Below are 22,274 nucleotides of genomic sequence, written 5' to 3'. Positions count from 1 at the left end.
ACCCCATTCTGCCAAGAAGCAGGAAAATCGCATTCAAAGTACCCCTGACATATGTGCATCCAGGCTCTGTTTAAAAGCCTCCAAAGAAGGAGCCTCCACCACACTCCAGGGCAGAGAGTTCCACTGCTGAACAGCTTGGGAGATACAAAGATGGCTGCTTGGACAGGAAGTTTGTTGAAAGGTTGATTTCAAAGCAATTTTGACTGGGGTAAAGGGAAGGATGTGGATTCATTCCGATGTGCCTTCCTAGAATAGGATAACCTCCAGCACCCTGTCCCAGAAGCACTTTATTAGAGTTTAATACTCTCTGCACATTGCACTTGCCCAGAACTCCAACATACCACCTCACACACCCAGCACTTTTAACCTGTACCCATCATTGGCCCGGCCCTGATTTTATTGTGTAATAGTGTAATGTTTTGTTGTGTTATTGCTTATGTTTTTAATTTGCTTGCATTGTTATTGTTTGTTGTTGTTATGTTGAGACCTTGGCCTTTGTAAGCCGCACCGAGTCCTTCAGGAGATGCTAGCGGGGTACAAATAAAGTTTAATAATAATAATAATAACAATAATAATAATAATAATTCACAAGCTTGGAGGCATTAAGAGTTCTACAGAGCTTTTTATAAAGCAGCTTGAAATTTGTCTGCAAAACTATAAGAATCTAAAACTGTTGCAAAGTATTGTTGGCAACCTAAATCACATCAGAATGCTCTTCGGTGAAAATGAGTGTTTTGTGTTTTTGTTTGTTTGCGCTGTGAATTTGTTTTGTTGTTATTTGTATCTGCAGAAATTATGTCGTTATCTTTCTTTCCAAATACCTTTCAAAACAAGAAGGCAGACAAGCCAGAATGCATTTATAACCCTGATACTTTGGAACATTCTTCGTCTTTTGAAATAGCCTGATTATAGCATCTCGGAGAGCCGTTTCAACACATGGCTTCTTGCTAATGATTTCCAGCTCTTTGAAAATGTTCCCAGTTTGGTTCTTTGCCAGGTGTTAATGCAAATGACATGTGCCTTGATTTCCCAAAGTAGTAGAGTAAAATGCTTTTATAAGGGTTTTTATTTGCTCCTAAACTATTCAGAGAAGGGAGCCTCCTTTCACTTTGAAGCTTTCAGTTAGATTTCATTTAATCTCTTAGAGCCCGTAGAAATTATCTGCCATTGGCCTTGGTTAGTATGTCTAATGATTAATGTTGGTTTGCTGATACTGGCAAAAACATGTTCCTGCTGGAAGATTGTGGCAGCCAGAACTGTATGAAGCACGTGCAGGCTCGTCACCACCACCACCTTATTGCCTGTTCTTTCAGAATTCCTGAGGATGAATGAAGGTAGAGCAATATGATCCCAGCTGAGCAGTTAATACGGAGGGGGAGGTGGTCCCTTTGGCCTGGGATTCTCCTCCCATTTGCATCATTTCTGATTTCTCCAATCTTTGAGGATAAGCTTTAGTCCTGCTGTTTTGTGTCTTACATGTATTTCACTAGTGGTACCATTATTTTTTTATTTTGTGGAAGGTTTGTTGGAAAGATAGCATTCAAGTGGGATGCTGCAAAATCTTTTGCCTCCAAACCTAAAAGATCTTGGTAACTTATTCTTCAGTCTTCTGTTTTGCAATTTCCTTAGATATGTTTGTTAAACTTAGCTGGACAAGCACATAATAGTTGTGGGCGACTGTTGAGGTAATCTGTTCCAACACCTGTCATTTCACGACTCTTGACGCCAAACCCATCTCCGACAGGTGGCTCTCTAACTACTTAAGTTTCTTCCTCCTAAGGAGAGCCTGGAATATTCTACACCCATTGGGTGCCTTCTTTTCCCCAGAAAATGTGTAACTGGTGCTTTAATCTGATTTACAATGCTTATTTTCACATAGATTTATGTAGTTATTTGCCATATTTATATCCCGCCCTTCTCACGCAAGGCACAATTTGATGCCATACAACACCACAATTGAAGGGAGAGGTTGATAAGTTGGAATGTGCCCAGAGGAGGGTGACTAAAATGATAAAAGGTCTGGAGAACAAGCCCTATGAGGAGCAGCTTAAAGAGCTGGGCATGTTTAGCCTGAAGAAGAGAAGGCGGAGAAGAGACATGATAGCCATGTATAAATATGTGATAGGCAGTCACAGGGAGGAAGGAGCAAGCTTCCTTTCTGCTGCCCTGGAGACTAGGATGCAATGGAATAATGGCTTCAAACTACAAGAAAGGAGATTCCATCTGAACATTAGGAAGAACTTCCTGACTGTGAGCTGTTCAGCAGTGGAACTCTCTGCCCCAGAGTGTGGTGGAGGCTTCTTTATTACTATTATTATATTATTATAACTTTATTTGTACCCCGCTAGCATCTCCCGAAGGATTCGATGCGGCTTACAACAGGCCGAAGCCCAACACAATACAACAATACAATATCTAGCAAATAAAAACAGTTAAGCAAAAAAACAATAACAATAACAATATGACAAGACATTATTAAAAACTGAGTCGGCCGGTGTAGGGGTACAAGGTTAAAAGTGCTGATATATCGGAGGGGTGTGGGATTATGATATAAGTGCAGTGTGCGGTGATTTTGGTACTAAAGTGCTTCTGGGATTTGGTACTGGGAGATTCCTAATCTGAAAAGGCACATTGGAACAACCAGGTTTTCAAATTCTTTCTTTGGAGGCTTTTAAACAGAGGTTGGATGGCCATCTGTCAAGGGTACTTTGAATGCAATATTCCTGCTTCTTGGCAGAATGGGGTTGGACTGGATGATGGCCCAGGAGGTCTCTGCCAACTCTTTGATTCTATAATTCTATGTCCAGCAAGTAAACATATACATTAAGACAACCACTAAAAACATTTCAGCTGTTATAATCATTAAAATCACACAGAACTTAATATCCCATTGTGCATTTGGACTAAAATAATTGATTAGCCTTTAAGGTGTTGGCTCTAGTCCTGTGCTGAAGAACACTAGAAAAACAATTGTTTCATTTTGTATGTGTGGTGGCTCTTGGGATATTTGAAGATCTCCACCGTGTCTCTTCCTCACCTTCTCTCCTTGTCCCAGTCCCTCTCCATCCCAGTCCTCTCCTTGGGAGCAGGTCTCGTTGCTAGCTCTTGCGAGGATTGAACATTGAAGGAGAGGCTACATAAGCGTTTGTGAGAATCTGTATTGAGCAGGAGTCACGTGGCCCCCAGATACGTGGTTGGAGCACAAGTTCCATCAGCCCTAGCCAGCAGAGCCAAGTGGTGGGTGAACCCTGGGAATTTTAACGTCCTTCTCTTGAAGAAGGAGGCATCTGTATACAAAAGTCTAGCTGTCAGAATGAGATTGGACTAGATGACCTTATTTTTCCTTCAGTCTGATACTACAGAGTTTGTTTTCTATGCTTTGAAAGAACTATGCTGTGGGACATGCTTCATGTTTTCCTAGCCTCACAATTTCAGAGGCCATAAATTGATTTAATATATTTTGATTTCTAACCGGCCTCATCTCAAGGATGTTCTGGGCAGGTCCTAATATCTGGTAGGAGATTTAAAGCTAAAACCAAAGATCCACCTGTAAAATATATAGCATAGAGGGAAATTACCCTCTTCTAACTCAAAGCTACCCATTGCAATATCTTAGAAAGAAGGTGACTTTCATTGCTGGTCTGGGTTTTGGGGCTTCAGCAGGCTGGTGGTTGTGGGGCCCACCTGTGTGCATTTCTTTCACAGACTCGGCACACCGATTCATAGTAAGAATAATAACAACAATAATAAAACGTTATTTGTACCCTGCTACCATCTCCGCAAGGGACTCGGTGCGGCTTACATGAGGCCGAGCCCGCAATACAACAATAAACAATAACAACAATAATACAAAAACAATACATAAACTCATAAGCAAAATAAGCAATAAACATTAACAGTAACACGACGTATTTAAAAAAACCCATGGCTGGGCCAAATGTAATAATTAAAATTTTAAAAATAATGCTGGGCATGAACAAGGTGACATGTAACTGGGATAGAAGTTTTGGAGCGGGAAGAAATGTGCAGACAATCTTAAATCATTATTAAAGTGCATTTAAGGACATATTGCTGGGAGTTTCCTTATTCTGGGAAGGCACACTGAAACAGCCACGTTATTCAGGCTCCTCCTAAAGACTGCCAGAGTTGGGGCTTGCCAATTGTCCCTGGGGAGTGAGTTCCAGAGTCGAGGGGCCACCACCGAGAAGGCTCTCTCCCTCGTCCCCACCAATCGCGCTTGCGATGGTGGTGGGAGCGTGAGCAGGGCCTCTCCAGATTATCAAAGAGACCGTGTGGGTTCATACACAGAGATGCGGTCACTTCTGGGTGGAATTAAGGTATTTCCTAAGACAGGAATGGGCTAACTTCAATCCTCCAAGTGTTTTGGACTTCTGTCTGTTAGGAATTGTGGGAGTTAAGAGTCCAAAACACCCGGAGGGCCGAAGTTTGCCCATGCCTGCCCCAAGGTGTGTGGGGCCTGTGTTACGCCAGTTCCAAGATGATGTGTAAATTAGTGTGTATTTCCCCGACCGCTTGGAAAGCCTTAAACCGGACTGTGTGTTTTCTCCCAGAACCATTTACTCGCCGCCAGGAAAGCCTTTGACAGGTTTTTCGTGCATTACCCGTATTGTTACGGCTATTGGAAAAAGTACGCCGACCTGGAGAAGCGCCACGGCAACATGAAGCAGTCGGACGAGGTACGTACCTGTGTAGGGTCTCCCAGGCTTTGCTTGTGGTCCTGACAGCCAAAGGATGACCACTGCCAGGAGAAGGGACTCCTTGGCTGCCAGAACCCGCCGCTGCCACCTTTGGCCAGGGCTTTCTGTTTGCACTTGGTCACTCCTGGTGACATTTGGAGCTAACATCTTCTCTCTTTGTTGGCAGGTGCGTTAAACCTCTACTACAGTTTGTCAAGCTTTGCAGTGCAAGCGTCTGCATTACACTGCAGCTTAACAAGTAGGGCAGGGCTTTTCTGTCACTTCTATACAATTCTATACATTTATTATTTCACAAAATTCAAACGCTGTGGTTGGTTCTGCTGGTCACTATTGCTACATCTTGTTGCATTTTTGGTCAGACGCTGTCATTGGTGCTCTAAAGGGTCTGTGCCCTATGGTCTGTACCCCAAGGCCTGCCCACACAGCCTGGTCAGACGCAGGGACCGCTGCGCCTTGAAGATCCAAGACGTGGAGATCAGAGCATTGCCATGTTCTAGCCAACCTCCACCCAAAGGGTAATACGGTAGATCATTTACACAAAATTCCAGTACATTAGTATTTCTTAAGGTTCACCGGATAACACAGTGATGCCTCTCTCTTGGGACCCGATCTGGGGATTTGAACGATAGCTCTTTCTGGTGTTCTCTTTGTAGGTGTATCGGAGAGGGCTGCAGGCGATACCTCTGAGCATTGACCTCTGGATCCATTATATCAATTTCCTCAAAGAGACGCTGGATACCAGTGACCCTGAAGCTGTGAGCAGCATCCGGGGGTGAGTCGAGAGAAAAGAGAATCCCGTGTGTTTTCTCCATGCCGTATAATTCAGGTTAGGCAGGCATGGTCCAACTTCAGCCCTCCTCCAGGTGTTTTGAGCCAACTCCACAATTCCTATCAGCCTACCAGCTGTGAGGAATGGTGGGAGTTGAAGTCCAAAACATCTGGAGGGCTGAAGTTTGCTCATACCTATCTTATAAGGTGTACCTTATTATATATTGATGCTTAATTGTTTATTATTCTACTGTTTTAACTGTCCTTTAACTGTTTTTATGATGTTTAGCATCGAATTTTTGCTGTTGTTAACCGCTTTGAGTCACCTAAGGGCTGAGAAAAGCGGTATATAAATGAAGTAAGTAATAAATAAATAAATTATTCCGATAAGTCTTCAGTTCAGCGTGGTGTTCCCCACATGGAATAGGAAATGTCATATTCCACTAGAAATCAGTCTCTTTTGAATTGGTTATTTTTGGACATTTGTATTCCTAGGACATTTGTATTTGTAGTATTTTTTGACATTTGAATATCTAGTAGATTGGCGAGGATCTCTGACTTAAACAGAGGGCCAGGTCACAGTCTTTCAAACTGTTGGAGGGGTGGATTATAATTTGAAAAAAACAAACATGAATGAATTCCTATGTACACTGCACATATCTTATTTGTAGTGCAAAAAGACACTTTAAAACAATACAATAATTAAAATGAAGAACAATTTTAACAAATATAAACTTATTAATATTTCAATTGAAACTGTGGGCCTGCTTTTGGCTGGTGAGATATGATTGTTGTTGTTGTGTGCTTTCAAGTCGTTTCAGACTTAGGTTGACCCTGAGCGAGAGCCGGATAAATGACCTTGGAGAGCTGTATTTGGCCCCCGGGCCGTAGTTTGAGGACCCCTGGTCTAGAGGCATTCTCTCCTGACGTTTCGCCTGCATCAATGGCAAGCATCCTCAGAGGTAGTGAGTATCCTCACTACCTCTGAGGATGCTTGCCATAGCTGCAGGCGAAATGTCAGGAGAGAATGCCTCTAGACCATGGCCATACAGCCCGAAAAAACCTACAACAACCCAGTGATTCCGGCCATGAAAGCTTTCAACAAGTTTAGCCTTCTCTTCTTCAGGCTAAACTTGCCCAGCTCCTTAAGCCGCTCCTCATAGGGCTTGTTCTCCAGACCCTTGATCATTTTAGTCGCCCTCCTCTGGACACATTCCAGCTTGTCAATATCTCTCTTGAATTGTGGTGCCCAGAATTGGATACAATATTCCAGGTGTGGTCTAACCAAGGCCAACATCCCATTGGCTTTTTTTGCTGCCACATCACATTCCTGGCTCATGTTTAACTTGTTGTCCACGAGGACTCCAAGATCCTTTTCACACGTACTGCTCTCGAGCCAGGCATTGTCCCCCATTTTGTATCTTTGCATTTCGTTTTTTCTGCCTAATTTTATTTATTTATTTCACAGTTTTCTATACCGAGCTTCTCAACCTCATTGAGGGACTCAGCCCGGTTTCCAGCCATAAAAACATATACCCTCATTAAAATATCATATATCACAATTACAAAAACAGCTTTAAAAACACTATATATAAGTGGAGTATGTAAGTGGAGTATCTTGCATTTGTATATAAGTGGAGTCTCTTGCATTTGTCCCTGTTGAACTTCATTTTGTTAGTTTCGGCCCATCTCTCTAATCTGTCAAGATCGTTTTGAATCCTGCTCCTGTCCTCTGGAGTCGTGGCACACTTCACAAAGGAGTTAACTGACTAAATCAGGTGTTGGGATCTTCCCTACCAGGATTCAAATCTGCTCATAACATTGTTAGCAAAATGTTGATGGGTTTTCATTGAGAAAGTTAAGCTTTGGTTTTTGGATTCTGTGCTGATTGTTGAGTTTGTGGGCCTAATTTCCAATTAGATTGGCAAATAGAGGAGTCCTCCTTGCATAGATATCCCCTTCCCCTTGAGGCATGCAGGGATGTAGAGCCAACGCAGAATGTCTTTTCAGTAGGGCTTCGCCTCTTTTGGGGGTGACTCCCATCTTCATCCCTGATAACTGAGTATGAGCTGTTCATCTGGGAGTGGGAAACCACTCAGGGTGAGTGATGGGGTCCTCCAAGTAACTGCAAATGCAGTTCCTCTCCCTTCTTGGCCCTGCTGCTTGGAGTCCTAGTGCAACCATATGTGGAGGGCCACAGAGTATTCTTTTACACTTAATGTAAATAAGTGCTGTAAATACACATAAAACCCTTCACAGGATTTTCCTGACCAGTCCTGTATTCTTTTTAGTGATTATATTTCTTTAAAAGGAAAAAGAACTGGGACAACTAGGTCTAAGCCTTCTACAACTTGCATCAAGAGATGTGCTAGCCTGATTCCCATCATCCCCTGACCATTGGCCTCGTGTATTAGGGCTGATGGAGAGTGTATGAAGGAAACCAGGTCATTTAAGTTTCCTGGCTACATGAGGTGATAATTGTAAAATAATAATAATAATAATAATAATAATAATAATAATAAACAACTTTATTTGTATTCCGCCCTTTCTCCCCGAGGGGAGTCAGGATGGATTCCAATATAACCATGGCAAACATTCAGTGCCTACATAAAACACATGATCCTAACATAAAATCCCAGGAAAAAAAACACACAAAAGCAGCATTGACACCTAACATCAAATTAAAGTCCTAACATAAGTAAATTAGATTTGACATCAATAAATTAAACTACATATAGTCAAATAAAATTCTATAATAACATAAATCTAAACAAAACATGCACATTAGTGTACAACAGCCAACAGGGGTTCACAAAGCAGTGTGGGTTGGTTATGTGGTAATTGGGCTCATTTATTTATTTATCGTGTCATCAGCAACCATACCATGGTATTACAATTCTAACAGAACAAAACAAACACAGAGATTAAAAAGAAAAAGAAAAAAAAACACACAGATTTTGCAAATTTGGTAGTTGGTTAAATGTCCTTTGACCAGTATCTAGCCATTTGGAGTGCCTCTGGTGTTGTCCCAAGAAGGTCCTTCATTGTGCATGTGGCAGGGCTCAGGGTGCATTGCAGCAGGTGGTCAGTGGTTTGTTCTTCTCCGCACTCGCATGACGAGGATTCCACCCTGTAGCCCCATTTCTTAAGATTGGTTCTGCATCTCGTTGTGCCAGAGCGCAGTCTGTTCAGCGCCTTCCAAGTCGCCCAGACTTCTGTGTGCCCAGGGGGGGAGTCTCTCATCTGGTATCACCCATGGATTGAGGTGCTGGGTTTGGGCCTGCCACTTTTGGACTCTCGCTTGCTGGGGTGTTCCAGCGAGTGTCTCTGTAGATCTAAGAAAACTATGTCTTGATTTCAGTCGTTGACGTGCTGGCTGATACCCAAACAGGGGATGAGCTGGAGATGTCTCTGCCTTGGTCCTTTCACTATTGGCTGCTACTTCCTGGCGGATGTCAGGTGGTGCAATACCGGCTAAGCAGTGTAATTTCTCCAGTGGTGTGGGGCGCAGACACCCTGTGATAATGCGGCATGTCTCATTAAGAGCCACATCTACTGTTTTAGCGTGGTGAGATGTGTTCCACACTGGGCATGCGTACTCAGCAGCAGAGTAGCATAGCGCAAGGGCAGATGTCTTCACTGTGTCTGGTTGTGATCCCCAGGTTGTGCCTGTCAGCTTTCGTATGATGTTGTTTCTAGCGCCCACCTTTTGCTTGATGTGCAGGCAGTGCTTCTTGTAGGTCAGGGCACGGTCCAAAGTGACTCCCAGGTATTTGGGTGCGCTGCAATGCTCCAGTGGGATTCCTTCCCAGGTATTAATCCTCAGAGCTCGGGATGCTTGTCTGTTCTTAAGGTGAAAGGCGCATGTCTGTGTTTTAGATGGGTTAGGGATCAGTTGGCTTTCCCTGTAATAGGCAGTTAGAGCACCTAGAGCTTCGGAGAGCTTCTTTTCAACCATCTCAAAGCTCCCTGCTTGAGTGGTAATGGTACAATCATCAGCATAGATGAAACTCTCTGTCCCTTCTGGCAGTGGCTGGTCATTGGGCTGAAAAAGCCCAATGACCATTGCTGAAAAAGCCTGATGCAGCGAGGTTTTTTTTAAAAGTGAAGGCTGCCTGTTTTCATACTGACGAAATGCTTCCATGATCCCCGCCATTGTGTTCCTTCCCAGGACCTATGAGCACGCAGTCTTAGCTGCAGGTACGGATTTCCGCTCAGACAAACTCTGGGAGATGTATATAAACTGGGAAAATGAAGAGGGGAACCTGAAAGCTGTCACTGCTGTGTTTGACCGCATTCTTGGGATCCCGACTCAGCTCTACAGCCATCACTTCCAGAGGTAAGGTTGTGTTGGAATTGTTCGACTGGTGTGACTGTTTTTGTGTTCAGTCCTTTCCCTTCCCACCTCTGTTGTGCTTCTGGAGTGAGAGGCACCGGAATTGTGGCGCAGCTGGCTGAGTGTCAGCTGCATTAAGATCACTCTGACCAAAAGGTCATGAGTTCGAAGCCAGCCTGGATTGGAGTGGGCTTCCAACCAATTGTGTAGCCTGTTGTCGACCTTTGCAACCCGAAAGACAGTTGCATCTGTCAAGTAGGAAAATTTGGTACCACCTTGTGTGGGGAGGCTAAATTAACTAATTTATCAGGCCATTAAAAAGACTCCAGCAAAGCGTGCGGGGAATGCGGAAGTACTTCATCAGTGTTGCAGATGGACGATGAAAGCGACAGCTCTCCTGGCGGCCAGAAAAAGTTAAATAGCCTCTGTGTATGTCTGTATACATTGTATGTCAAATTGGCATTGAATGTTTGCCATATATGTGTACACTGTAATCCTCCCTGAGTCCCCTATGGGGTGAGAAGGGCGGAATATAAATACTGTAAGTAAGTAAATAAATAAATAAGCAGGAGGAGGGAGTGATTGTTACAACACTTTGAAATGGGACTGTAGCTTCTAGGCATTTTGGGTGCTTTATAAATGCAGTGTAATGATGGGAAGGATCACTTATCAATTAGAAGGCCTATTCAGGCAAATGTTGGGTGGTGAATAAGCACATAGGCAAATCCCATTGATTGAATGGGCCTGCCCTAGCCAGGACTCTCAACAGAAAGTAGGCCAGTGTGTAACTTTATATTACAAGAGTTCTATTGCCATTATGCATTAATGATTGGCGACACTTCAACAGAATATATGCAAATAGGTGCAAAATGGACATTCCAATCCTGCACATGCACTGCCCAGTGGCGCCAAGTATTAAGCTCTGTTTGCCTAGTCTTCCATTGAATATGGATCTTATACTACAACCAAAGATGTTCATCCACTTGTCTAAGGGTACTTATGCATGCATGTGTCCCCAAAAGGGTGTATGCTGAATATTGGACCTTTATTAAACCACATCCCAAAGTAGCAGCAAAAAAGCAGCTTGTCAATTTTTGTGATTATTGTCCTTTTTTGTAATAATTGAACTTTGAAATCATAGAATCAAAGAGTTGGAAGAGACCTCATGGGCCGTCCAACCCCATTCTGCCAAGAAGCAGGAATATTGCATTCAAATCATCCCTGACAGATAGCCATCCAGCCTCTGTTTAAAAGCCTCCAAAGAAGGAGCCTCCACCACACCCTGGGGCGGAGAGTTCCACTGCTGAACATCTCTCACAGTCAGGAAGTTCTTCCTCATGTTCAGATGGAATCTCCTCTCTTGTAGTTTGAAGCCATTGTTTCGGTCCATTCTGTCCACCGTTCAGTGGGTCTTGAGTGTCCTCCTTTCCAACGGGTACATGTGGTCCCTTCTAGATGTCTCAAGCTGTAGAGCAGGGGTCAGGAACCTTCGGCCCTCCAGGTGTGGTGGACTTCAACTCCCACAATTCCTTGAGGCCCGGTAAGCCTTTGGGGCGAATGCCGAGCCTCAAGGAATTGTGGGAGTTGAAGTCCACCACACCTGGAGGGCCGAAGGTTCCCCATGCCTGCTGTAGAGGAAAGTGGGGTTTTCTGTCTTTTGCCACAGCAATTGCAATGCGCCACGACTGTCCCTTGTTGCTCTGCAGGTTCAAAGACCATGTGCAGAACAATCTGCCCCGAGACATTCTGAGCACCGAGCAGTTCATTCAGCTCCGCAGGGAACTGGCTGCCAATCGTCACAATGGGGAAGAGGCACCCCCAGGAGATGACTTCCCCTGTGGCACTGAAGACATCACCGACCCTGCAAAGGTAACTCTTACGTAAAGGGATAGGTCTGTTTAGAGCCTGCCCCATTCCCAGATATATTCGAGGGGGAGCTGAAGCACTTTGGTTGAGGCACTGGGCTGTGTGGGAAGGTAGATTGGCGGCTGCACAGCTGAAGGGAGGGCCTTCTCTCACCTCAGCAAGTTTTGGAGAGCGGAGGCCCACTGCTCCTTTAATGCTGGTGGGGTTGTGGGCTTATAAATACTGCAAGTAAATAATAAATTATTTGGGTCCATCTTTCAATTGAGTTTGGAAGGGGAGGGTTAGGACATTTTGGGAAACAGAGGCCTGCCATGCCTGCAAAGTCTAGAGAGGCTGGGTCAGTGCAGCTCAGAGCAAGCAACGCTCCCCAGAGTGGACTACAGAGGTCTGGGGCTTTTCTGTTTAAAATGGAGCGTTGTTGCATACACAGTCAGCCAGTGGCCCACTCACATGGCATTGAGTCTCTGCCTGGCAGCAACCTCCACGGTTTTCCCAATTCTGTAATGTGCCGGTGGTTTTAGTGATTGCGCCTCCTTTACCATGCAGTCTCTGCAGAATTGGGGTCTTGCCCTGCACCCCAGGAGCAGGTGGGGGTTTCTCCTTAGAGCACAATCCAGCAGGACAGAATCCCAAAGACTCCCAGTGGCCAATTTTAAATGATAGATTTTCACTACCTTTGAGGATGCTTGCCATAGATGTAGGTGAAGCGTCAGGAGAGAATGCCTCTAGAACATGGCCATATAGCCCGAAAAAAATCTACAACAACCCAGTGATTCTGGCCATGAAACCCTTTGACAATAGATAGATTTTCAATTTACATTCTTTTCTATTGCATTTTCAATTTTGTACCATGTAATTTAATGTATATACTTTATAGTAATGTGTTGGAATATATACATTTTATTGTATTTTATAAAGATGTGATTTAACTGTTGTGCCCCACCTTAAGCTGTGAAGAGAGCAACAAATAAAAAGTGAGGCGGGTAACAAATAAAATTTTATTATTATTGTAATCATTAGCCATAGGGAGTCCTTGGGATTCTGCACCTGTCAGGTTACGTACCAGAATAATATCTCATTGTCCAAATCTGTTGTGTTTAGGTGTGTGCATGCATTTGCTTCAGAAAAGGCTGCCACATAAACACTTTCAAACAGAAGTGTGTCTTTCTAAGTGTTGTTGACAGCTCTCTTTGTGTGTGTGTGTGTTCCCCACAGCTAATAACTGAAATAGAAAACATGCGGCATCGAATAATTGAGATCCATCAAGAAATGTTCAACCACAATGAGCATGAAGTCAGCAAGAGGTGGACCTTTGAAGAAGGGGTGAGTTGGTTTGCATAGTCCTGTCATGAAATGCATTGGATGATCCTTTGGGGTTTGTATGAACACTGAAGGAGAGGATGCGTGGCATAGTTGCACATACTAGTTTGGGCATTTGGGTATTTTTCTGATACCATAGAATTGGGACATCAGGGACAACGCAGACAATTGTAAACCAGCCGTGCATTTTTGCGCTTTCATGATTGTTTTGTGTTGAGTAGGTAGTTAATTAAAACTTTCTAAGTTAATTGTAGGATTTGCCCTGGCTTTTGAATTTCATTTGGAAAGCAGCTTCATTTTGCAATTAAATTTTTAATACCATCACAATAAAAACGCAGCAGGCTTGATACTTAGTGCTAATTGCAACAAAAAAGACGCAGATTATTGTGAAATTTTGACTGGCATTGATTGCTGCTTGTATTTATGTTGAAAGTGCCTTCCATTTCAAAGGGCTTTGCTCCATTGCTCCATTGTTGTTTATTTTATTGCAATTTTATTGCAATTTGTATTTTTGTATTGTAATTTGTTGTTCGGGCTTGGCCCCATGTAAGCCGCTCTTAGTCCCTGTTGGGGGAGATGGTGGCGGGGTATAAATAAAGATTATTATTATTATTATTATTATTATTATTATTATTATTAGGACAAGGCGAACAGGGCCTGTTCCCTTCCCTGACACAAGCCCCTGAACTAAAATCAGTGCAAGCAGCAGAAGCCCCTTCCTGAACATGTGGGGTCCTTTTTGGCCTGAGAGGCAGACCAGCGTCATGTTGGCCTCCTGAGCGTGATGCGTACACATGAAAGAGCATGTGTTTTGTTTCCTATTGTCCACCTGAATAGGAACCATGGCACAGGCGAATCCGTGTTTTCTTTCAGTCCAGGAAGCCCAGGCCGTCGCAGCATGGCGTCCTTGCAAAATCCACTTACTTTGAAAGTATTCCATTATAGTTAGAATCATAGAATCAAAGAGTTGGAAGAGACCTCCTGGGCCATCCAGTCCAACCCCATTCTGCCAAGAAGCAGGAATATTGCATTCAAAGCACCCCTGACAGATGGCCATCCAGCCTCTGTTGAAAAGCTTCCAAAGAAGGAGCCTCCACCACACTCCCTCCGGGGCAGAGAGTTCCACTGCTGAACGGCTCTCACAGTCAGGAAGTTTTTCCTCGTGTTCAGATGGAATCTCCTCTCTTGTAGTTTGAAGCCATTGTTCCGCATCCTAGTCTCCAAGGAAGCAGAAAACAAGCTTGCTCCCTCCTCCCTGTGGCTTCCTCTCACATATTTGTACATGGCTATCATATCCCCTCTCAGCCTTCTCTTCTTCAGGCTAAACATGCCCAGCTCCTTAAGCCGCTCCTCATAGGGCTTGTTCTCCAGACCTTTGATCATTTTAGTCGCCCTCCTCTGGACACATTCCAGCTTAGAGTCAATATCTCTCTTGAATTGTGGTGCCCAGAATTGGACACAATATTCCAGATGTGGTCTAACCAAAACAGAATAGAGGGGTAGTTCCTCAAAGCGTTAGGAAATTTACCCAAAGTGTTAGGGAAATTAGCAAAAATAGCAGAGTATTTAAAAAATACAGAACAGGATACTTAACAGAGCAGATCAGCTCATTTTTTTATATTGTTGTATATACATATGTTTTATGTAATTATGATGTTGTTGTTTATTGTTTGCATTTTCGGTTTGCGTTTGGTTGTTCTTTACTGTAATTGTTGTTTGGGCTTGGCCTCATGTAAGCCGCTCCAAGTCCCCATTGGGGAGATGGTGGCGGGGTACAAATAAAGATTATTATTATTATTATTATTATTACTATATCAAGCAGCACACAGAGATGGTGTGGCTGTAAATAATGCTTGAGCTTAAGGAAGTGAAACGCAGAGGTCAATCTTGAAGATTTCCCAAGGTTTGCTAAATAAATAAATAAATAACATTATATATATTTCGCCTTATCTCCCCAAGGGGGGGGGGGGGGGACTCAGTATGGATTGCAGCCATAGAATGCAAACATTCAATGCCTATACAATAAAAACTAGAACTCCAAATACATTGACAGACCACCCAGAACACAAAATAAGTCAACGTATACCACTTTAGACTCACATAAATTGAATTAAACCTAGATATCATATTGAATTAAAACACGAGAGCTACATTTCTTGATAGAAAAGACTGGGTTTAAGCTTTCTCTCTACTTCCATTACTTTTAAGGTTCAAACAAAAGGAAAAAAATATTTGAAGACTATATTTTCCCATTCACACAGAGTAGAGAGAGATCGGGATGGTGAAAAAGGAAAGTAGTGACCACAAAGTCTTAGTACAAAGGAAACATACATCCTGAAGAATTCCATTCTAATTAGGATGGGAGGAGAAAGGTCAGCGAGAGAAAACAGACACAGCAAGGACAGACATTCAGGAATGAGGGGAAAGAAGAGATTGTTATTTATGTTTAATTGTGGATTTACTATTGTAATTGTTTGTATTGGCATTGTATTGGTGCCCAACGTAAGACATTGAATCTTGCCATTATTTATGTGTAAACCACTTTGAGTCCCTCCAGGGGTGAGAAAGGCGGTTTATAAGTACTATAAATAAATAAATGTGCTATCTACTTCTCATTGAGGACTGCAAACATGAGCAGTGTGAGGTTGAAATCCATCCCTGGGAAGCTGTCTCCTGGGTCACCTGGATGCCTTGTGACTGCTTCTGCCTGACTGTCTCCCGTCAAGGTGGCAGATTTGCACAGAGGTGCAGTTGTGCTCCCTTTTGGGCGGAGGCAGCTTTTCCAGTGGTTGCCTTGAAGGAATGCTCCCCTCTCCCCTCTGTGTTCCTGTGTGGGCACTCCCCTTCTCTAGGGAAAGGCGCATTATCTAATCCTAATCTCTCATGTCTGGCGCAGGCAAGATTTGTGTCTTGTCTCCTTTTGTCTTTGGGGTTCATAGAGTTAGAAGAGACGATGGGGACCCTTCAGTCCAACCCCGTTCTGCCAGGCAGAAGGACACAATTGTGCTTTGGGATTTCCTATTGTACCTTTAAGACAGGCATGGGCAAACTTCAGCCCTCCATGTGTTTTGGACTTCAACTCCCACAATTTCTAACAGCTGCTAGGGGCCAAAGTTTGCCCATCTCTGCTTTAAGGGGTCTTTTCATGATGGCATTGCATCCCACTGATTTAATTAGCAAGTTTGGATAGCACTGGCGCTTCCGACCTAGCAGGGGATCTCCACCAAATACATTTGTCTATTTATTTGAAGAACTTTATGCCCTGATTCTCTCTTGGAATGGGACCCATGCCTTTCTCTCTTGTCAGAGTTTACATGTGTCTGTTTGGCATAATTAGGCAGTCTCCACAAGGAAAGCCGGAGAGATGCCCAGTTCAACTAGATCTTGAAGATCCCTTATTTTTTGATTCCCAGTTTTCCTTGGAAGTTTTAAGAGGCAGATAATGTTTTTTATGTAAACAAGTTAGGGAGGATTAATTCTCTCAGTGGGGAGAAATGAAACCCATTGCTTATTCTCAGCCCAGCAAAGAGTTGCATATCTTCTACTGTTTTGAGAAAGTTCTGCCTTATTGCAGCTTCAGAAAGGTCAGTCCAGGGGCCAACAACATTGCCCAGAGTCTGCTTCTTCAGTAGAAACATGCTCTTGCTGTTCATAGTGTAATACTGATCAGGTGTGCCATGTGAAGTGCAAAGCAGACAGATGTGTGCAAAAGTCAGGAGAGGAGACCTTCCTGCACATATGAATGTACTCATGGAATAAGTGTTTGCATGCCACACATTGATTGATTGATTGATTGATTGATTGTGTCAGGAGTGAACACAATATGAGGAAGAACTTCCTGACTGTGAGAGCCATTCAGCAGTGGAACTCTCTGCCCCGGAGTGTAGTGGAGGCTCCTTCTTTGGAGGTTTTTAAACAGAGGCTAGATGGCCATCTGTCAGGGGTGATTTGAATGCAATATTCCTGCTTCTTGGCAGAATGGGGTTGGACTGGATGGCCCATGAGGTCTCTTCCAACTCTTTGATTCTATGATTCTATCTGAAGAACTCAACCCAGAGATTTTTTTTCTGGTCAGTCTTTGCTAAAATTGCTAGTCTTATAAAGTTAGCCTGAAGTTACTTTATATAAGGTTTTTAGAAGTGGAGTGGGCAGATCCAAAGACAACCTGGCAAAACGGCACGACCTAAAATAATCCCACACCTTGTGTGACTGTGGAGCAGAACAGACAACTCTGCATCTGTATGCTTGTCCATTGTGGAAGGAAAGTACCAGACGCAGGGCTTTTTCTATTTCTGCCCCTGCCTTATGGAATTCCTTGCCGCTCTATGAGAGCCATGTGTGACTTGGGACCTTTTACTCTAGCACTTAAGACCTGGATGGCCCAGGAGGTCTCTTCCAACTCTAGGATTCTATGATTCTATGAACCAAACACTTGTATTGTATTTAAAAAGAAACAACACAAAGTTTGCAAACTTGGCATTCTATTAAATGTTGTTTGACCAGTCCCTGGCCACCTGGAGTGCGCCTGGTGTTTTTATAAGAAGGTCCTCCATTGTGCATGTGGCAGGGCTCAGGTTGCATTGAGCTGTGGCGAATTGGCTCCTTCCCAAGAGTCACAGCCATAGCCTCACTTGTAAGGGCCCTTCTTCTCTAACAGCAGGGCAGAGAAGGCCACTGGTGTTGCCATAGTGCATTCAGAAGGCCTCAAGCATCTACATGCCTATGTAGTGCGACCGGGAAGTTGTCTCGAGAATTATTATTATTATTATTATTATTATTATTATCCCACTGTTTCTCTCCACGCGGAGACTAAAAGTGGATAACATTAAAAGCATTACAATACATTTTGAAATATACCAATACTAAAATAGTATTAACAGTGTTAATTTTAACATCTAACAGTATTAACTATATCACCCAACTTAGCACTGTTGAACATTTCCTCTGGCTCCAATGCTCAGTTCCAATGCTCTGGTTCCAGTGTCATTAGGTCATACGGACCTAATGACACTCTAATTCTAGCTGCTAGAGCCTAGTCAGTTAATAGCACAACAGTGGAAATCTGGAAGCACACTGATCATTATCATCTCATAGTACTCAGGAACTTGGGGTTTAGCTATTCCAGAAACTCAAAGAATTGAATGGAAGCAGATGGAATCTCCTCTCTTGTAGTTTGAAGCCATTGTTCCATTACGTCCTAGTCTCCAGGGAAGCAGAAAGGAAGCTTGCTCCCTCCTCCTCCCTGTGGCTTCCTCTCACATATTTATTATACATGGCTATCATATCTCCTCTCCTCCTTCTTTTCTTCAGGCTAAACATGCCCAGCTCCTTAAGCCGCTCCTCATAGGGCTTGTTCTCCAGACCCTTGATCCTTTGAGTCGCCCTCCTCTGGACACATTCCAGCTTGCCAATATCTCTCTTGAATTGTGGTGCCCAGATTGACTTGATTGACTTCTGTTTGTAATGCGACTCAATCAAGAGGCCCCAAGGACTCATGCTTCTCCATGGAATTGCTGGCTGGTTCTGTTGGCCTAAGGCAACCTTAATCCTCCTTGCACTGTTTTTCATAGAGGTCTTGTGTAGAGAGGGAATGCGGAATGGTTCTGCCTTGAAGGCCAAGCGGAAGACAGTGGGTCGCGGGGCTTTTCTGCAAAGCCAAGGCAGGGGGGTGTTATGTAACTTGGGCGTGCCTCTCAATCCCTTTGGACTCCATCCAGTTTCTCTGTAGTCGGCAGACTTTGATGCATGGCTTGCGTTCCACACGGCTGGCTGGCTGGCTGGCGTGTCGCTTTCCCCTTAAAAAGGCAATTAAAGAGAGACAGAGTCTATTAAAAGGGTTAGAGTCATGGATTGTAGCCACCATGTGAAGCAGATTAGGCCAAGCATGTGATTTTCCCAGGGAAATCTATTTCTGTATGCATTTATTGCATGCCGAAGCACTCACCTGCGTCTCTTCATGGGAAATTCAGCACTCCGTGTGACACGTCATGGGTGACTCACTTAATTAAAACCATGTGCAGACTGTTCTTCGAGGAAGCTCAAAGTAGGTCAAATGCTTTGAGTTATCAGAGTATCTTCCAGTTCAAACAAGTTTTCTTACTCTATATTTCATATGCATGTGGTTCATATGCATGTTAACTCACTACTATGGCAATGGAAGCCTATTAGTTTGTGATTGTATAGATCAGGGGTCTTCAAACATTTTAAACAGAGGGCCAGGTCACAGTCCCTCAAACTGTTGGAGGGCCGGATTATAATTTGAAAAAAAATGTGAACGAATTTCTATGCACACTACACATACCTTATTTGTAGTGCAAAAAAACACTTAAAAACAATACAATAATTCAAATGAATAATTTTAACAAATATAAACTTATTAGTATTTCAGTGGGAAATGTGGGCCTGCTTTTGGCTGATGAGATAGAATTGTTGTGTGCTTTCAAATCATTTCAGACTTAGGTTAACCCTGAGCAAGGGCCGGGTAAATGACCTTGGAGGGCCGTATCCGGCCCTCGGGCCTTGGTTTGAGCACCCCTGGTATAGATCTTCCAGCCTTTAGTAGCAACACCCAGACCTTTGAGAGTACAAGCCATCCCCGAGTTACATCCGACTTACAAAAGACTCCTAGCTAAGGATTGGGACTTAGACAGCAAGAAGTGGGGAAAATCTACTCCTCAGAAGGGAAGTTCACTCTTGGAAGAGTTGTTATCATGGGGGAAAGTGGTTTCTACTGAAGATTCCTCTCCAGTCCTTGTTTTCACAACAAGCTACATTTTTGTAAAACCAATTCTGGTGGAATCAGGGTTTTGAGGTGGAATCCTCTGAGTGCAAAGGAAAACACCACAGGGGTGTTAGCCCTTCCCTATTCCATTTAAAGCATGTGTGTGTGTGTGTGTGTGTTGCTGGTATGGCTCCAGCTTCTTTTTCTTTCTTTGAGTGTTTGCATGTATTCCAAGGTTCCATGCATTTTGCAAAAAGGTGGCTATCCTTGGTTTGCAAGTATAGGACCAATGACCCATCAATCATCGTTGGGTTTTTTAGTTCCGCCCCTTTCCCCAGGGTTCAGGAAGGAAAGGGAGCCATTTTAGCTCAGTCTTACAGTTGAAAGCTTAGCTACAGGACGTGAATCAGCTCCACCTGTAGAGAAGCTTCGTTTCTTAAGAAATTCCGGGGGGAAACAGTTCCAAAGGACTCCAGCTGGAGAATCTACAAAGCCTTGACTGGTAGGTCTACTCGGGACCCAAGAAGCAGTTTGGAGCCGGGAGTAGAGTCCACACCAGCAAAGTTTAGAAAGTAGATTGCCCAAGGAGGGGTTAAAAAGGGTTTTCTTCTTAAAGAAAAGAAACAGTTCACGAAGCCAGTTGCCTGACCCTTTTGAACAAGATTAAGATTAACCTCACTACCTCTGAGGATGCTTGCCATAGATGCAGGCGAAATGTCAGGAGAGAATGCCTCTAGACCATGGCCATATAGCCCGAAAAAACCTACACAACCCAAGATTAAGAAAGCCACCAGTTGATTCAAAGCCTTGAAGTATTTGTTTGACCTGTTGAAGATCTGAGAAGTATTTGATTGTTTTGTTGAAGACCTAAGCAATAATAAAGGACTTTGTTAAACTTTTCAAGCTTCTAAAGACTCTGTATAGGAAAATCCTTAGGGCCTCTCACTTGAGGCATCCCAGCTTCCCGCTGGGCACAAAGAGAACGTCCTGTTCAAAAGCCGATTGCTCTAGGCCCAGCACAGTATGTGTTACACTTTAAAAATGTCATTGTTCTGACCTAGATACAAATTCAATTTAAGAATAAACCTCCAGAACCCCTCTTGTTCATAACTTGGGGACAGTCTGTATTAAAGAGTCCTAATGCTGACTCTTCTGTCTGTGTGTAAGAGAGAAGCAACATGGTGCTCCCTTCTAAAAAAAAAAATTGGGGGGGGGAATAAAGCACATATTAAAGGCTTTTGGGAAAAAGAAGGGGGAAGCGACTAACACATGCAGGTAGGAAGCAACACATAGATCTAAGAAACAAGGCAGCATGCCTGCACCATGGGGCTCCCTCCACCCCTCGTTGCTTTGTGTACAGAAATGTCGATGCCTCTTCCCTTCCAATCTCCATTAGAGCAGACTTGTTAAAATTGCTGTGAAAGTGGTTGCCATCAAACCCCGGTTAGCAGTATGCCTGTATAGTTTGATTTGCAGATTAGGTAGGCTGTTAGGAATTGTGGAAGTCCTGTTGGGGTTCAGCCTGATCTGTGTGAACTTGATTCTCTGATAGTATTTCCAACTGAGCAAGCTCTCCCTGACAGTGTGGAAACTGTTGTTGATACTGAGGTCAGTGGCGAGGAAAGTGAAACTGAACAGCCGGAGGAAAATGTTTTGGAATCCAGCCGTGATAGCTCTCCACCTGGGTTTTTTTAATGAGGACCGAAGAGAACAGATAGTTAGAGACAGGAATGATTCACAGTTTTTACGAAGGTCAAATAGATTACAGGAGAGACAGGCCCAGGCTTCAAAGTCAAGGGGCATTTCACGGAATAGCTTCTTTAAGGGGCCTCCAGCCAGGTGTCTATTTAGATCAAGCAATGTTTGGGACTGTGGCTGTGCCTTGGCAGAATTCCTGTGTTCCATGGCCGGTAATCCCAGAGACTTCTAGTTTTCAAGTTCATGGTTAGCAAGAGACTAAAAGGTTTGTGGTACTTGTATTGTGGCTTTTGGAATGTTGCTCAAGTTCAGAGTTTTTCCTGACTGCTGTGTTTCTATTGTGGCTTTTTTGACTTTGCATTTACCTTTCTTTTGTAACCAATTTTTCATCAATAAACAAGGATTGTTTTTCCTACAGTCCAGTGTAGTGGATTTAATCTTATGGTCTTGATTCTTGATCTGGGATGCAACAAGTCCAAAACACCTGGAGGGCCAAAGTTGTCCCATGCTTGGCATAGGCCTTTCTGAAAGGCAGCAAGAGTCTCTGCTTCCTGGTCTTTGGGGTGTTTTGCAGTGACCCCATTGTGTCAATTTTGCTCGGTTGCAGATCAAGCGCCCGTATTTCCACGTGAAGCCCCTGGAGAAAACCCAGCTGAAGAACTGGAAGGAGTACCTGGACTTTGAGATTGAGAACGGGACCCACGAGCGGGTGGTGGTCCTCTTTGAGCGCTGCGTGATCTCCTGTGCCCTCTATGAGGAGTTCTGGATCAAGGTACGGGGAGCCCCGGCTCTGGCTCTCTCTCCCTTTTGCAAACATTGATGCTCAGCGATGACTCGCCTTCTGTTC

General features: G+C 43.7%; 1 protein-coding gene across 1 annotated transcript in view; it reads left to right on the top strand.

Annotated features, from left to right (window-relative positions):
- Positions 1-22,274, top strand: part of PRPF39 (pre-mRNA processing factor 39) — a 56,132-nt gene that overhangs the window by 18,766 nt on the left and 15,092 nt on the right. The window contains exons 3-8 of the mRNA XM_060788007.2: positions 4,572-4,697; positions 5,372-5,490; positions 9,658-9,825; positions 11,529-11,691; positions 12,904-13,011; positions 22,035-22,199. Coding sequence (XP_060643990.2) covers positions 4,572-4,697; positions 5,372-5,490; positions 9,658-9,825; positions 11,529-11,691; positions 12,904-13,011; positions 22,035-22,199 — 849 coding nt within the window. The remainder of the gene's footprint in view (positions 1-4,571; positions 4,698-5,371; positions 5,491-9,657; positions 9,826-11,528; positions 11,692-12,903; positions 13,012-22,034; positions 22,200-22,274) is intronic.

This window comes from Anolis sagrei, chromosome 1 (genome assembly GCF_037176765.1).
Source record: "Anolis sagrei isolate rAnoSag1 chromosome 1, rAnoSag1.mat, whole genome shotgun sequence".
In the NCBI taxonomy this organism is placed as follows: Eukaryota; Metazoa; Chordata; class Lepidosauria; order Squamata; family Dactyloidae; genus Anolis; species Anolis sagrei.
The sequence above is the reverse complement of the archived record's forward strand: the minus strand, read 5'-3'. Positions and strand labels throughout refer to the sequence as shown.